The following is a 15,665-nucleotide window of genomic DNA, read 5'->3' as shown; positions in this document are numbered from 1 at the left end:
GGGGGAATCTTTTCTTGGGAGGTGTCAAACTGCATTTCTTATACAATGTGTGCACGCATCTAGAGCGACTTCCACCGCAGCAACACCCGAGTGCCGCACAACTGGTCCAAAGCTAACTTGGAAGGGCGAGGATTTTTTTTTTTTTTAAAGCATCCGGTGGGTGGAGCTACCACATAGGCCCCGCCCACCAAGGGGGGCGGGATCTTTTCCTTGCACTCGGCCTGGTTGGGCTCGAAGGCTCCGCCCCTTTTGCGCCAAGGAGGGGTGAGGCGGTGACGTCATGGAACAGAGGTCTGGTTTTGCCCCGCCCCTTTCTGCTCCCTCTCAGCTGGTGGGCCGCGCGCCTGGCTCTGCTCATTCCTCGCCTTGCTGCGTCGCTGCGCGGTCGTTTCCTCTTCCTTCTCCTTTGGGGAAACCGCGCAGGCTGGAGGCCCCTCAGGCGCCCGCGATGAAGCTGCTGAGCTCCCCTTGGGCTCGCTTCTACTCCAACAGCTGCTGCTTGTGCTGCCATGTCCGCACCGGCACCATCGTCCTCGGGATTTGGTACCTGGTAAGTAAGCTGAGCAGCGAAGCCCATCCCGCCTCTGGGGAGGAAGCAAGCCCTGCACAAGGAATCCATGTTGGGATTGCTTTCGCTGCCTGGGGTCGATGCAACGGAATCCTGAGAGTTGCAGGTTGGTGAGGCCAAAAGAGAAGGCGGAGAGGCCTTGCAAAGCTACAACTCCCAGCATTCCATAGCAACGAGCCCTGGAGATTAAAGTGGAGTCACGTGGTATTAATTAATCCTGCCCTGAAACATTGCCACCGGGGCCTCCCATGCATGATGGAAGGGAGATGTTGGCAAGCTGGAATGTGCGACTAAGATGATCAAGGGCCTGGAGAACAAGCCCCATGAGGAGCGGCTTAAGGAGCTGGGGATGTTTAGCCTGCAGAAGAGAAGGCTGAGAGGAGACATGATGCAGATCAGGTATAAATATGTGAGGGGAAGTCATAGGGAGGAGGGAGCAAGCTTGTTTTCTGCTGCCCTGGAGACGTGGAATAACAGCTTCCTTCTGAACATTAGGAAGAACTTCATTATGAGAGCTGTTCAACAGTGGAACTCTCTGCCCTGGAGTGTGGTGAAGGCTCCTTCTTTGGAGGCTTTTAAGCAGAGGCTGGATGGCCATCTGTCAGAGGTGCTTTGAATGTGATTTTCCTGCTTCTTGACAGGGGTTTGGACTGGATGGCCCATGAGGTCTCTTCCAACCCTGATTCTATAAATCTATGATACCCACATAGAAGGGAAGGGTGGCAGGCGCATCAAAGAGGTTGAGGCCAGGGCAAAGGGGCAGCAGGGTGGCAAAGAAGAGCCAGGAGAGGCGGCCCCAGGTTGTGCCCTCATCCTGATCCCCTTCTTGCACCCCAGCACCCCAACTGCTTTCTTGAACAGCAACCCAAAGCTTACATGTTACTCTGCCCAAAGAGAGAGAAACGTGATGATATAGACTCATAGCGTTGCAAGAGACACTAAGAGCCACCCCCTCCAAGCCCTTTCCATGTTAGGAATTAATGCACTCTTGACAGAGGGCCATCCAGCCTCTGCCTTAAAACCTCCAGAGAGGGATAGTGGAAATAACAGCACCCAGTCTGTGGTCATATATCCCTATGGAAATAAATGGCAATCATAACCTTATTTGAAAAGGAAAAATGATGTCATGCACGTTTGGCAAATGTGAATTCCATGCACATGTGGAGACCACCTTTTGAAAACCACTATTCAAGAAAAAGCATGACCTTGTTAGAAGTCAACCCTCTGAACAAGTGATATTCATAAGCATTCATGCAATGGCGCACAGGTAACTCAGCTGTTAAACTGAAGAACCATGTCTTCAAACTGCCAAGGACAAAGACATGCCATTACAAAAATATATTTGATTATCAGAGAAGGGTTGTTTCTTTACAGTTGTAATTGCCCAAAAGATATACACTCCCTTCAAACCTCTTAGTTAAAATATTCACTCAGATTTAAAAAAAATAGTCTTCCTTGAAAAATAACATATTTTGTTTACTCATAAATATTTTGTATTAATTCACCATACAGGCACATTTCTTATTAAAGTTCAATTACAGATAGGATGTAGTTCACTCTGTGTTGACTACACAGGGTATCATTCTTAATCAATAGTCCATAGTCTTTAGGTATAGTTTTACTCACTGAAGTCCATAAATTATACTTCTCTGCTGAAGTCCAAACAGCAACATGCATCCACCTCCCTTGAGGTTTAATGCAAACATGCATCCACACAGAGATGTGATGTAAAAATGAACACAAAATAGAGTCCTGAGTCTGAACATGCTGAGTTCAATCACATATCTATAACCCTTCTCACACCAAAGAGTCAAACTGGTAAATCAACATACACATAGAATACAGGTTAGGAAATATATACATATAAATAGTGAAAGGTTTGGGAGGTTGCTATTTCCAACAAGCAGCCTGCAAGGCTGTTTATTCCACTATTGGATAGTGGAAGTTCTTCCTAATATTCAGGTTCTGTTTGAATCCATTGGGTCCAAGTCTCAAGAGCAGCAGAAAACAAGTGTGCCGCCTCCTCAATGTGACATCCTTTCAACAATTTAAACATGGCTATCATGTCCCCTCTCAGCACTCTTTCTCCAAGTTAAACATACCCAGCTTCCCAAGGCATCATAGGGCTTGGCTTCCAGACATTTGACCATTTTGGTAAGTCTTCCTGGGACACAGTCTAGCTTGTCAATGCTCTTCTTAAATTGTGCAGCCCATAACTGGACACCAGAGCAGGTCCCCAGTATGGCAAAAGGATGCCATCGCATTGAGAGGAGGAGACATTGAGTTTTTAAATACTTAAGGCCTGCCATAGGGAGGAGGGGGATTTAAACTGAACATTAGAAGTAAAAGCAGTTCAGAATGGAACCAATGTCCCAGGTGGAGTCTCCTTCTCTGGGTGTCTTCAAAAAAGAGGCTGGGCAGCTAGGGATGCTTTACTGCAGTGGTTCCAAAACTTTAGTCCTCCTGGTGTTTTGCATTTCATCTCCCAGAATTCTCAGTAATTGGAGTGTCTGGAAGTTGAAGATCAAAAGACATGAAAGTTTCGGAACCACTGCTTACAGCTGCAGGTCTTGCAGTGAGTAGGGGCTGGACCCAATGAGTCCACACCCAACTCTGTTTGCTCAGCTGTGCTCTCCCGCTCAAGGACACTGTAAGCTTAGATTGCACTAGCAATCTAGTACAACGAGAGGAGGGCAGGATGGGGAGCAAGAGGAGCCCCAGAATTGGCTCTTGTTTTCCAATATAATTCACCCTCTTCTTCCTGTGTTGCCCAAGGAATGAAGGAAGAGAGAAAGAGAAAATTCCCAGATTAGTCAGAGAAGCGCCCCACCCACTGCATTGCCATTTGCATGTTCATCAGATGTATAGGGATGCAGCATTCATATTGGGGTGGTAATCCATAAATCCTCCTGCCCACAACTAGTGTAGTTCATCTTCCTTCTGGTAGTTTTCAATTCAGTGGGGTGGGGAATTGACTTCAAGTGCTGACCTGAATTTTAAAGAGACTACCCATAGTGCTGAAATGCTGTTCCCCAAATCAGATTGGAAAACTCTTTTAAAGTTCAGACTAAGACTAGGAACAGATTCATTTCCCTGCTGATGTAGTAGCCACTAGTGATTCCATAAGTGTTGATGTATACAGCTCGGAGTGTGGAGTGGTCAGCATCTATTGGACTGATCCCAAATCTCTCTGGATTGGTTACTCTTCAGAAATGTGGGGTTTGCCCTAATAATTCATGTCATCCATGCTTCTGCATCAGCTGTCTTGGCCTCTTGATTTGGGATGTTAATAATTTCCTTTATTGTTAATGCTCCTCCTCCCCCAAAGAATTGGGTAATTTCTGTTGCTAGGATTTTCTGTCTTGTGTCCCCAGAAAGCTGTTTTTGACTGCTGTATTCTGCACCCCAAACTATTGGCAGCAGGTTGTTGCTCCTCAGAGAGCTGCTAGATTTCAAAGCTGGCTATTTAACACCATGTTCCTTATATCCTGTGCTTTTTCATCCTAGTGCTGTAGATTCCTTCAAAATTGTTGCAGTAACAGAAATACGCTTACGAACCCATTTCCATAGAACAGGTGCAAGGGAAGGGGGAGTGGCCTTGCTGCTTGTTAGGGTGAACTAATGAGGTGCAAGCCTCGGCTTCTGTGTCTGTTAACATTTGTAGATACAAGGGAAGATTTATGGGCCAGAAATCAATGTGTAAATGTACATGAGAGATGGTAGAGGAAAGCAGCATTTGTCAAGCCCCATGACTTTTAATCAGAGCTTGGGAACTGCCATGCTGGTGGGTGGATTCTAGGAGCTATAATCCAAAAAACAAAAAAGCTGTGTTGTAAACCCATTAAAGATCCAGGACTTATTTTTTTTGTGCCTGAGGTCATTGTTCTGGAGAACGGATGACCTTGCTGCCTATTTAAGAGTGCCTAAATCATTATTTAAACATTTGCAAGGACACGCATCTAGGAACACAGAACTGCCTCCTCTCTTCTGCCTTCACAGGGCGTACCACCAGCTAGGCCAGTTATTGTCAACTTGCTTCTCCAAAGTTTCAAGCATTTTTGCCTTCCTTTGTATTCCTTGAGGGTTTCCCAGCTGAGTACTAAAAAGGCTGTATCCTGCTTAGCTTCTGAAATCAGAGGCCATTGGATGTGTCCAGGATGGTGTATATTTTCACCTGCATTGTGCTAATCTTGAATGTAATGGAATCCCCTCACCCCGTTACTCTATTTGTTTTTCTATTTGTTTTGGTTGTGGCTTGTTTCCTCAAGTGCAAGAATATGCAGACTGGTAATTGGGTGTGATGTGTGTGTGTGTGATATTTGCTGTTCTCTCTTGGGCAACAGTTGGCTTTGCTGCTATTAATGATGAATGTTTCCATTCTGGAGTAATGCATATACAGTACTTCACTTTGCAACAAAATGAAGCAAAGAGTCTCAAAGCTTCATAGATCTCTTAAAGTGGGTGTACATCCAGTGATGTCAAGCACTATCCAACAAAGTCCCACCACCTTTTCACCTAGAATTCATAATCTGTGAACATGATTCGGCCTCTTCCTTCCCTTCCTTTCTGCCTCTGTAGCAATTCAGTTGGCCGTCTTCTTTTCCTGCTGATGCTCCCTTTCAAATCTTGGCCCATTGACTTTTTTCATTATGCTTCCTTCAGCAGCTTGTGTTGCTTTTCAGAAGAGTGGTTATTTTCGGAGAGGTAACTCTCTAAAGAGATGTATTATTAGCAAAGTAATTCTCTATAAGATGCGGTAATTCCCTTTGGCTGCGACAATTTATAAGCCCTTGGGTGTTTTTCTTTAAAGATGGGCCATTATTTGGAGTACAGCATGCAGACTATACAAACAGTATGAAATACTGTATATATAGATCCAGTTAACATATCTATCAATTAATTCAAACCAAAAAACTGAAAGAAAAACTCTGAACTTCATCATATCTCTTTCATGCAATAGAAAAAGTAATATGGTAGAGAATATACATTTATTGACAAATTGGGTTGCCAGATTTTCCTTATTCTAAGGCAGGGGTCCCCAAACTAAGGCCCGGGGGCCGGATGCGGCCCTCCAAGGCCATTTACCTGGCCCCCGCCCTCAGTTGTAGACTTAGGCTTGCCCAAAGTCTGAAATGACTTGAAGGCACAATACCAACAATCCTACTTGATTATCTCATTGGCCAGAAGCAGGCCCACACTTCCCACTGCAATCCTGATAAGTTTACAGTATGTTGGTTAAAATTATTTTTATTTTTAAATATTGTATTGTTCTTTCCTTTACCAATATTGTAAATGAAATATTGTAAATGAATGATATGGTAATAGTGTAATATATTGTGTATACATATAATCTTGCTAATAATATTATAATGTAATACAATATAATATTTATTTATTTATTTATTTATTACAGTGTTTCTGCCCCGCCCTTCTCACCCAATAAGGAACCCAAGGTGGCTAATAATAATAATACAATATAATAATATTGTATAATATAATAATATTAATTATATATTATATATTAAATGTAATATTGCTAATAATATTATGGTATAATGGTATAGTACAATATAGTAATATATAATGCTAATATTGTGCTATGCTAATAATATAATATATTGTATGTACATACAACTTGCAAGCCACTCTGAGTCCCCCTCGGGGTGAGAGAGGGTGGGGTATAAATGTAGTAAATAAATAAATAAGTAATTGTTGCTGGGTTGTGTTTTTTTTTTTTTTTTTTGCACTACAAATAAGACATGTGCGGTGAGCATAGGAATCTGTTTGTCTTTTTTTTTCAAATGATAATTTGGCCCCTCAACAATCTGAGGGGCCATGAATCGGCCCTCCACTTAAAAAGTTTGAGGACCCCTGTTCTAAGGTATATCCTTTATTTGAGCACTGGTAAGCTTGTTCCTTATAAGTCTGATGGGGTTCCATATAAGAGCAATATCCTCTTAGGGTTAGAAAGCTTTCTGTTTTATATAGTCTGAACAAGATGCCAAAAATCTCATATAATGGAGTGTGGACACTTCTCAAAGACATAAATGTATATATCATGCAATTTAGTAATGTGGACAGAATGTTAATTTTTCGGATACATACTGGCAGTCCCCAAATTATGAACAAGATAGGTTATCTAGGTTTGTTCTTAAGTTGAATTTGTATATAAGTACTTTTTTAAGTTTAGCTCCAGCCAAAAATATATATTTGTTAGCTTTGGATAGCATAGGGAAGGGTTAAAACCCCTGTGGTGTTTGTTTTGCTGTCTGTGTCCCTGGTCAGGAGATTTCACCTCACTTTCTGTCTCTGTGATTATTGGATTTTGAAAAATTTGGCTTGCTTTGGAAACAAGGATTTGTGATAAAGCTTACATGGGGACACTTTCCCCCATGATAACTCTTTCAGGAATGAATTCCCCTTCCCAGGGGTAGATTTCTCTCACTTCCTGTTGTCTCACCCCTGTTCTTGGGAACTGCCTGTATATGGAGTCAATACTTCTATTTAATATTTAGGTAGAACACAAGTCTGTTAATACTGGTTATCAACCCTGTATGTCTTGCATTTCAACTTGCTTTTTGGAAACCTGGAAACATTATTGACAAGCTTTAGTGAGAATGGATATCTGCTTGCACACTTGGCCAGATGCACAGTCTTAAAAGATTTATGGCAGGAATCTTCTATACACTGAGCCATGACCATTCTGGCTTACTTGGCACCTTCTGCGTTTAGACAATTTGGAGATTAAAGACAAGGTGCTTAACCAATGAGTAATTTTTGGGAAGAATTGAAGGATACATTAAGTAATGTCTTCCAAGAACCACTTCCAAGTCATTAGAAGTATATTTCAAGAACAGATTAATACTGATAGGTTTTAGAAGACAACAAACATTTAAGAACTCATGGTATAGCTAAATTGAGAGTAAACCGTGTAGGTGTTTAACTAACTCCATTGCAGTGGAAGATAAATGCCAGCCTAAAATACCATGAATTAGTCTGTGAATCATATGTTCTTTTTTAGCAAGTGTAAAAAGGAGATGTTCAGCATGGTAATTTTGGGACTGGAGGTTTTCAGGGAGTGAGAAGATACACAGAAAAGGTGGGGATAGTCTAATGATACAAATGAAGAGGCTTCAACAGGAAGCACTAAAAGTGGCTTGGAAGAAGGGCAGATGTTAGGAGATAAGGTTGTGAAAAGCTAAGGAAGGAAGTTCGTGAAGAATTGTTGAGGGTTGGAAAAAGTGAATCATAAATATGGCTTGTGTTGTTGAAGGCTTTCATGGCCAGAATGGCCAACTCCGGTTGCTCCTGACACGAAAAAAAAAAAAAAATGGCCAGAATCACTAAGTTGATGTGAGTTTTCCAGGCTGTATGCCCATGTTCCAGAAGCATTCTCTCCTGATGTTTCACCCACATCTATGGCCAGCATCCTCAGAGGTTGTGAGGTTTGTTGGAAACTAGGCAAGGGAGGTTTATATATCTGTGGAAGGTCCAGGTTGGGAGAAAGAACTCTTGTCTTTTTGAGTCAGATGTTAATGTTGTAATTAGCCATCTTGATTCACATTTAATGGCCTTACAGCTTCAATGTCAGGCTGCTTCCTGCCTGAGATAATCCTTTGTTGGGAGGTGTTACCTGGCCCTGATTGTTTCTTGTCTGGAATCCCCCTGTTTTCTGAGTGTTGTTCTTTATTTGCTGTCCTGATTTTAGAGTTTTTTAAATACAGGGAGCCAGATTTTGTTCATTTTCATGGTTTTCTCTTTCTGTTTAAATTGTCCACATGCTTGTGGATTTCCATGGCTTCTCTGTGTAGCCTGACATGGTGGTTGTTGAAGTGGTCCAGCATTTCTGTGCTCTGAAATAATATGCTGTGTTCAGGTTGGTTCATTAAATGCTCTGCTGTAGCTGACCTCTCTGGTTGAGTTAGTCTAGATGTGGGCGAAATGTCAGGAGAGAATGCTTTATGCATTTATGCAAGAGGAATAAAATGGAATAGAATACCCAAGAGGAAATTTTAAAGCTATAATAGAATTTTTTTCATAAAGGATGAGGGGGGGTGTTGCAGTCTATTGCCGCATAAGTAAGAACTCAATGGCACCTTAACAAACCCATTTATTTGCAAAAGCTTTCACAGACTCCAGCCCGCTTCATCAGATGCATTTGATAAAGTGGGCAGGAATCTCTGAAAGGTTCTGCCAAAAAAAAAATAACTTTTTAAAAGAAAAAGAACGATGGTCTTAAACAAAGGGCCTCACATGGGTGAGAACACGATGGAACTTATTTTTCATTTTTTTTTCTAACAAGCTATAAATAGGTGTAAAAATGTGGGAGGCTGAACAAAGGAAAGTTGCTTAACAGTATTCAAAGAAGCTGCTTTGTTAATTGTGACTTTAGGTTTTTCCCCTCGGACAAAGTAACAAAAGAAAGATTTTGGAGACAATGACTCACAGACAGAGGTGTCTGAGAAAAGTCATCTACGCAATTTTGTTTCTAAAATGTGCATGGATTGTACATACTCTAATTTGTCCTTCAAGATCAAACTACAGCCTTTTCAAACTGCCTGGTTGTCACTTTCAGATTTTTATTGGGCAGAATGTGAGAACAAGTTGCAACAGCATAGTGGTTCTTCAAGTTCTCTTGCATTCATTCTAATCTATGGTGTGCACTTGTGGAATAAAAGAATGATTGCATTTTTAATTTGTTGCATTCACATAACCTACCTTTTTGGCTGAGCTTAGGACACAGATAAAATTACAAGTCTAAATCAAGAGCTTTGAAATGTTACTTTTTGGAATAGTAACTTCCAGAACACACACACACACACCCTTCAGTGTGTGGTTGGAGCTTTCTGATAGTAATCCAACACACACACACACACACACACACACACACACACAATCATTATCTACTAATGATTAAAACACATAAACAAAGCAATGCTTCCAAGCTCTCTTGCCTATATAATCTTACTTGGGAATACTGTATGTGCATTGATTTCTGAGAGATTTATTTATTAATTATATTGATATTCTTCCTTTCTATCAGAAAAATCCTTTTCTTATTAACCAAGGTTTGAAATAAATTGGGAATCAATATACCCTAGATTAATTGGAAGCCCAATGTCATATTGCAATTTGAAGGGGGTACTATGTGTTGGAACAGACCCAGTTTCTGTTACAACCTGGCATACCTTTCCGGCTTTTAATGAAATGTACTTCCCAGAAGTCAAGAATGGCATTTTTTGAGAGTCACAATTAAGTCCAAGTAGTGCCTTTGTCACCTGCAATAGAAGATTAAATCAAGCTGGGAGCCAAGTGGCATAAGACTTTGCATTTCAGGAATGAGATCATGGATCAATGCAGATTGCAAATGAATTTATTCACTGAAGTTTTTTTTAAAGTAGATTTTCATTACAGGAAATTCTGCATAAATATTTGCAATGATATACTTAGGAGTATACTTAAGCCAAAGAGTTAGCATGGTGTAGTGGTTTGAGCATTGGAATCCAACACAGGAGAATAGGGTTTAGACCAGGCATGGCCAAACTTCGGCCCTCTAGGTGTTTTGGACTTCAACTCCCACAAATCCTAACAGCCTACCAGCTGTAAGGAATTCTAGGAATTGAAGTCCAAAACACCTGGAGGGCCGAAGTTTGCCCATGCCTGGTTTAGATCCCCACTCTGCCTGGAAACCCACTGGGTGACTTCAGACAAGTCACACAATCACAGAGAGACAAAGGTTCACTCCCTCTGAGCAGATCCTGTCAAGGAGACCCCATGACAGGTTCACCATAAGTCAAAAAGGACTTGAAGGCTACTACCATACTTTAAGCCTGCAATGAACCAGCATGGTGTGGTGTTTGAGCATTGGATGATGACTTTGGAGAACACAGTTCAAGTCCAACATTGATTATGGATATCTCCTAGACGACCTTGACCAAATCTCAGTCTTTGGTCTCAGAGAAAGGCACAGACAGGTCCCCTCTGAATAAGTCTTGCAAAATCACCACTTGGGGTGTAACTTGAAGGCACACAACAATAGTAAGCCATCAATGATATACCAGTACAGCCTTTACCCAACTGATACCCCTGACATTTCAACGCCAGTTCAAATTATAGGAGAGGAGATTCCACCTGAACATTAGGAAGAACTTCCTGACTATAAAAGTTGTTCAGCAGTGGAACACTCTGCCTCGGAGTGTGGTGGAAGCTCCTTCCTTGGAGGCTTTTAAACGGAGATTAGAGGGCAATCTGTCTGATTGTGCTTTTCCTGCATCGCAAGGAATTGGACTAGATGGCTCATGTGGCCTGTTCCAACTCTATTATTCTATGATCCCATCAATGCGTATCAGGCTGTTTGATAGAACCTGCAGTCCAGAATACCAGGGAAGGGATGTCAGGATGGGTGCGAAGCATAGAAGTCCTGTAGAAGGTTTAGCATCTCAAAAAGCATTCATTACACTACAAATTGAATAGTAAATTGCTCCATATTTGCATAGTTGAATTTTTGATTAAATCTAAAATCATTAATAAGACACATGCATGATTGGGATTCTTCTGGGCTGGAATGGCTTTCTGTTGGGGTACTTTGATTGTGCTTTTCCTGCATGGCAGGGGGTTGGACTAGATGGCCAATGTGGTCTCTTCCAACTTAATGATTCTATTATTCTACTTCTACATCTGCTTCATTTTGTTAATGCACTTCTGTTGCAGCTATAAAGCCATAATTTCATATGGAAGAGATTTTCTGAGGGTTTTGCTAGAGCTGCATTTAGATGAAGTCTCTGGCCCAAAAATAACTGCCCTTGAAACCTCTTTCTAAAAAGCTTTTACAAATATTTATGAATGAATATGTCAGAAATGAAATAGAGAGATGATGGCTACATTAACAATGCACTCGTGTCATGGTGGCTGATGCTAAGAGTACCTTTTAGTCTGGAATTCATCTCCTGTGAATATTAATTCATGACAGAATAATGGAAGTGAGCCATTTTGAAATCTGTAGTGGGTTCTTCCTGATGTAAATGGAACTTACAGGTACAGTAGAGTCTCACTTATCCAACATAAACGGGCCGGCAGAACGTTGGATAAGCGAATATGTTGGATAATAAGGAGAGATTAAAGAGAAGCCTATTAAACACCAAATTAGGTTATGATTTTACAAATTAAGCACCAAAAACATCATGTTATACAATAAATTTGACAGAAAAAGTAGTTCAATATGCAGTAATGCTATGTAGTAATTACTGTATTTATGAATTTAGCACCAAAATATCACGATATATTGAAAACATTGACTACAAAAATGTGTTGGATAATCCAGAACGTTGGATAAGCGAATGTTGGATAAGTGAGACTCTACTGTATTTTATATATAAAAAAGCATAAGAAGCCATTATCTTGCTCCTGCATGTAGAATAATCTTGTTCTTCATGTAAAACCATTAATTCATTTACTAATGCAACCTGACTAGTAATAGTACCTGCTCTGTTTAGCCTTGTGTCCTAATAGTTGTACAGCAACAAGTGCTATCTCCTTTCTGAGAGAAATTAGATACCATTTTCTTTACTCTTGGTTACGTCTGCTGTGCGCACACAGACAGTTGCCTTGAGCAGAATTTTCCATTAAGTGAATGTCTAGAGATGGCTAGTTCACCAAAGCGTTTGTATTTTAAGTCTGTGTTTGTTGAACAGAGACCAAGGCTTCCCTGGGGTGAACGACAATCCAAGAAGCCAGGTTCTCAAAGGAGAATTGTCTGTTTTATAAGGGAGCATATTTTAGATTGTCAGGCAAAGTCCATTATACAACACCAAAGAATAATAGTATGTTACATCATATTAGATCATACTGTTCCCCTTGTATAATCTAGTATCAATGGCTTTGACGGGCAGCAGCTCTCATGCAATTTCAGGCTACCTGGTCCTTTTAAGAAAAGGTTGAACCTAAACCTTCTACATATGCCCCACTGAATGTACATTGAGCAATGGACCTTCTCACCTCTATTGATCACAGGATGATTATGGAAAATAAAGAATGTGATGGAACCCTCACCAGCCTGGCTCCCACAGTTCCAACTCTTGGATTCCTGCTGCTCACTTTGCCCTTTTACCTTGAGATTCCTCCTTGAGACTGACACTTCGCCCTCAAAGTGACCCCTGCTATAAACAAGCAATTGTGGGTACATTATGTGAGGCATGACCAGTCTTCTTGTCAATTCTTAGGAAATACATCCAGATAATTATAGAAAATAAAATCAGATTTATTATAATACAAATACATTAAACACAAGATCCCAAAATTCTTTCCTGAGTTATTGAAATCCCCAAATGCTATTCAGATCTTCACAGTGTCCCTGATGGTCCTAATTCTGTTTCATCTTTTCCCTACCTGATTCCTATCAGACTCTTTAGTCAGAAAGCCTCTACCTCCCTCAAAGGCCCCTTTCATGACATTCCCTGAACTGTGTTTGGCTGGTTCTTTCCAGGCTTCCCCACCTTCTCTCTTCAAAGAGGAGAAGTCCACAATCATTATTTTCTGTTCCCAAGTTTCTAATTCCCCTGAGTTTACCCTATGGTTAACACAATTTTTCTAAATAGTATCATGATACAAAGGCAGGGTCTGGCAACATATTTTTACACATCTGAGGGGACCAGGAAAGCATCAACTTATCAATTTATCATTTCTTATAATTGTACAGAGAACCAGTTTTTCATGCACATCTAGATAATTTTCCACCTGATAAATGATGAACTGTTATCCAAATTCATTGCTGCTTAGGTAAGATCCAGTGAAGTCCTTCTACTGGTGTAATTCTTTCCATCAATGGAATTAAGGAAGGGGGCAGTCTATTTTTAAAATTGGTTTTAACCCTAACTTTAAAGGTACTGTCCAAAGTGTTGATCCTGTTGTGTGATAAGGTCCAGCACATTGGTTAGCTCTTTACAATCTGGACTAACTTGGAGTGGGTCCACTTTCTCGTGGGCAAATCCCAGCTGCTACTGTTTCAGATGCAGTCCTTTGGTGGGATCCTTTGAAGCAAATCTGGGTGGGGCTTAGGAAGCTGTGGGGCAGGGGAGAGTAGGAAACTGTCATGTTGAAGAAGCAGACTTCTTCTGCAGTGTTTGATTTCAATTAGTTTATAGAGACACCTCTCTTTATTGGCCAACGTAGTACAAATTGTGTCTAGGACTTTCACAATTGCCCAGGCTGTTCTGTCACTGCCTTCATCACCCACCCAAATCCCTCCTTCCAGCTGAACCAGGTGTGAATTCCTCTGTATACTGGCTTTTTAGTATATCCCATGTAGAGCACTGAAGATCATGTTGCGCTTATACCCTTTCATAACCCAGATTGTGGCCAATCTAAGGGACAGATAAGTCTCCCTTGTGTCACATACCTCTTAAACCAAGATGATTGAGTTTGGAAAAATTACTGTGGGGACTACACATTTTGGAACACTCAGGACAGCATAACCAATAAACATAGTTTTTTTTTTTACAAGATCTTTCCCATGTGCAGTGGAAGACTTCTTTCCAATGTTGGTGTAAAGCTGAAGTGCAGACTTGGCTGGCTTTGCATGTGGAGCAGATTCAGTTGAAGTCTTCTGCTTGCTTTTTTACTTTGCCAACCCTGAGAAGGTTGTTTAGTAAAAAGATTCCTTGTCCTTGACTGTTTCCACATTAATGAATTAACCTTTCTTCAGTCATTTACAGAGGAGCACAGAGAGATGTTGCCAGCACTATTTAAGATTAGTTTAAGGGTCCCTATTCTGAAAGGGACTTCTAAGCAAGCTGGTATTATGAAAGGATATTGGCTGCAGAAATAGGCATTGCAAGGTAATATGGTTCAAGCAGTAATCGCTCTGTGGAACCACCTCAGTAGAACAGAAAGAGCCCTGGTCTTATACCATGGATGAGAATTGTGAAGCCCCCCACAGATTGTTGGATAGTTTTTCCAGCAGCCCCAGCCAAAATAGCAGATGGTGAGAAATGCTGGCAGCTGCCATCTAACATCATCTGGGGCACACAATTACTACCCCATCTTAGATCCAGTCACTAATTCCAATAGTTCAGTGGATCTACTCTTATAAGTCACAACTACTATAAATTACATTGATTCAATTGGACTACTCTAATTGGGACTTGATGGCCATCTGTCGGGGACACTTTGTGCTTTTCCTGCATGTCAGGGGGTTGCACTGGGTGGCCTGTGAGGTCTCTTCCAACTCTGTAAGTCTATGTTTTTAGTACTTGGATTTGGGTATCTAGAGTTGAAGGAACCACAGCTGTTTAGGGTTATTTTCCCTTCTGGATCTGTGGAGTCTGTCTCAGAGTTCATTTAAAGTGTGAAAGGAAGATATGAGAGTCCAGTGGCTGAACAAGTAGATCAATTATTTAGGTGGATATCATATGGATGCAAGAACAAGCTTAGGATTCATGTTGCAGAGCTTTTCATTTCACAGCTACTTGGATCCTTGTGTGTTGGGGTGAGAGGTTGGAGTGGTAGGAAAGGCTTATGATATTGATCCAGATAGATACAAAGTACAAAGTTCTTGATTTTTGTGTAGTGGTAAGTTGACAGCATTGTGCATTTGGGACTTGTTAGTCTTGTTAGAAATGATTGTATTAGTACTGTGTATATTTGTGTATATGTTTTTTAAAATGACCAAAAATTGTCACCAAAAAGACAGGGCCAACCTATTCATGGATGGAAATGCCCTGTGCTCCCTACAATATCTTTTAAGCCTGAATAATATTTTGAGGGCTCGTTTATGAAGGCTTAGCACTATTTCAGACATCCCCAAATCTGAATATCAGAATACAGTAAGACTTCCAGGAATCACAGAATCCATATCTACGGTTTCACCTGACGGAAATGGTCTCTCTAGAAATTTGCTAGATCCTCCAGGTGATTCTATGGTATATTTCCTCAAGAAGTTATCATATAGTTGTGTTACCTCTCTAAAATTCTCTAATTTCTTCAATTCAACTGATGGTATGCCAGGTCCAGAAGTCATGTTATTGATTGGTATGCAGTTGAATCCACAATTTCTGATAACCATGGTCTGGCCAGAAATGCGTCCTCTATGGATTTCTTGTGT

At 40.9% G+C, this 15,665-nt stretch overlaps 1 protein-coding gene across 1 annotated transcript in view; it reads left to right on the top strand.

Annotated features, from left to right (window-relative positions):
• The first annotated feature begins 289 nt into the window (after positions 1–289).
• Positions 290–15,665, top strand: part of laptm4b (lysosomal protein transmembrane 4 beta) — a 61,960-nt gene continuing 46,584 nt past the window's right edge. The window contains exon 1 of the mRNA XM_003219520.4: positions 290–550. Within this exon, the coding sequence (XP_003219568.3) occupies positions 449–550 (102 nt within the window). The 5' untranslated portion in view covers positions 290–448. The remainder of the gene's footprint in view (positions 551–15,665) is intronic.

The sequence above is a fragment of the Anolis carolinensis genome, chromosome 4 (genome assembly GCF_035594765.1).
Source record: "Anolis carolinensis isolate JA03-04 chromosome 4, rAnoCar3.1.pri, whole genome shotgun sequence".
In the NCBI taxonomy this organism is placed as follows: Eukaryota; Metazoa; Chordata; class Lepidosauria; order Squamata; family Dactyloidae; genus Anolis; species Anolis carolinensis.
The sequence above is the reverse complement of the archived record's forward strand: the minus strand, read 5'-3'. Positions and strand labels throughout refer to the sequence as shown.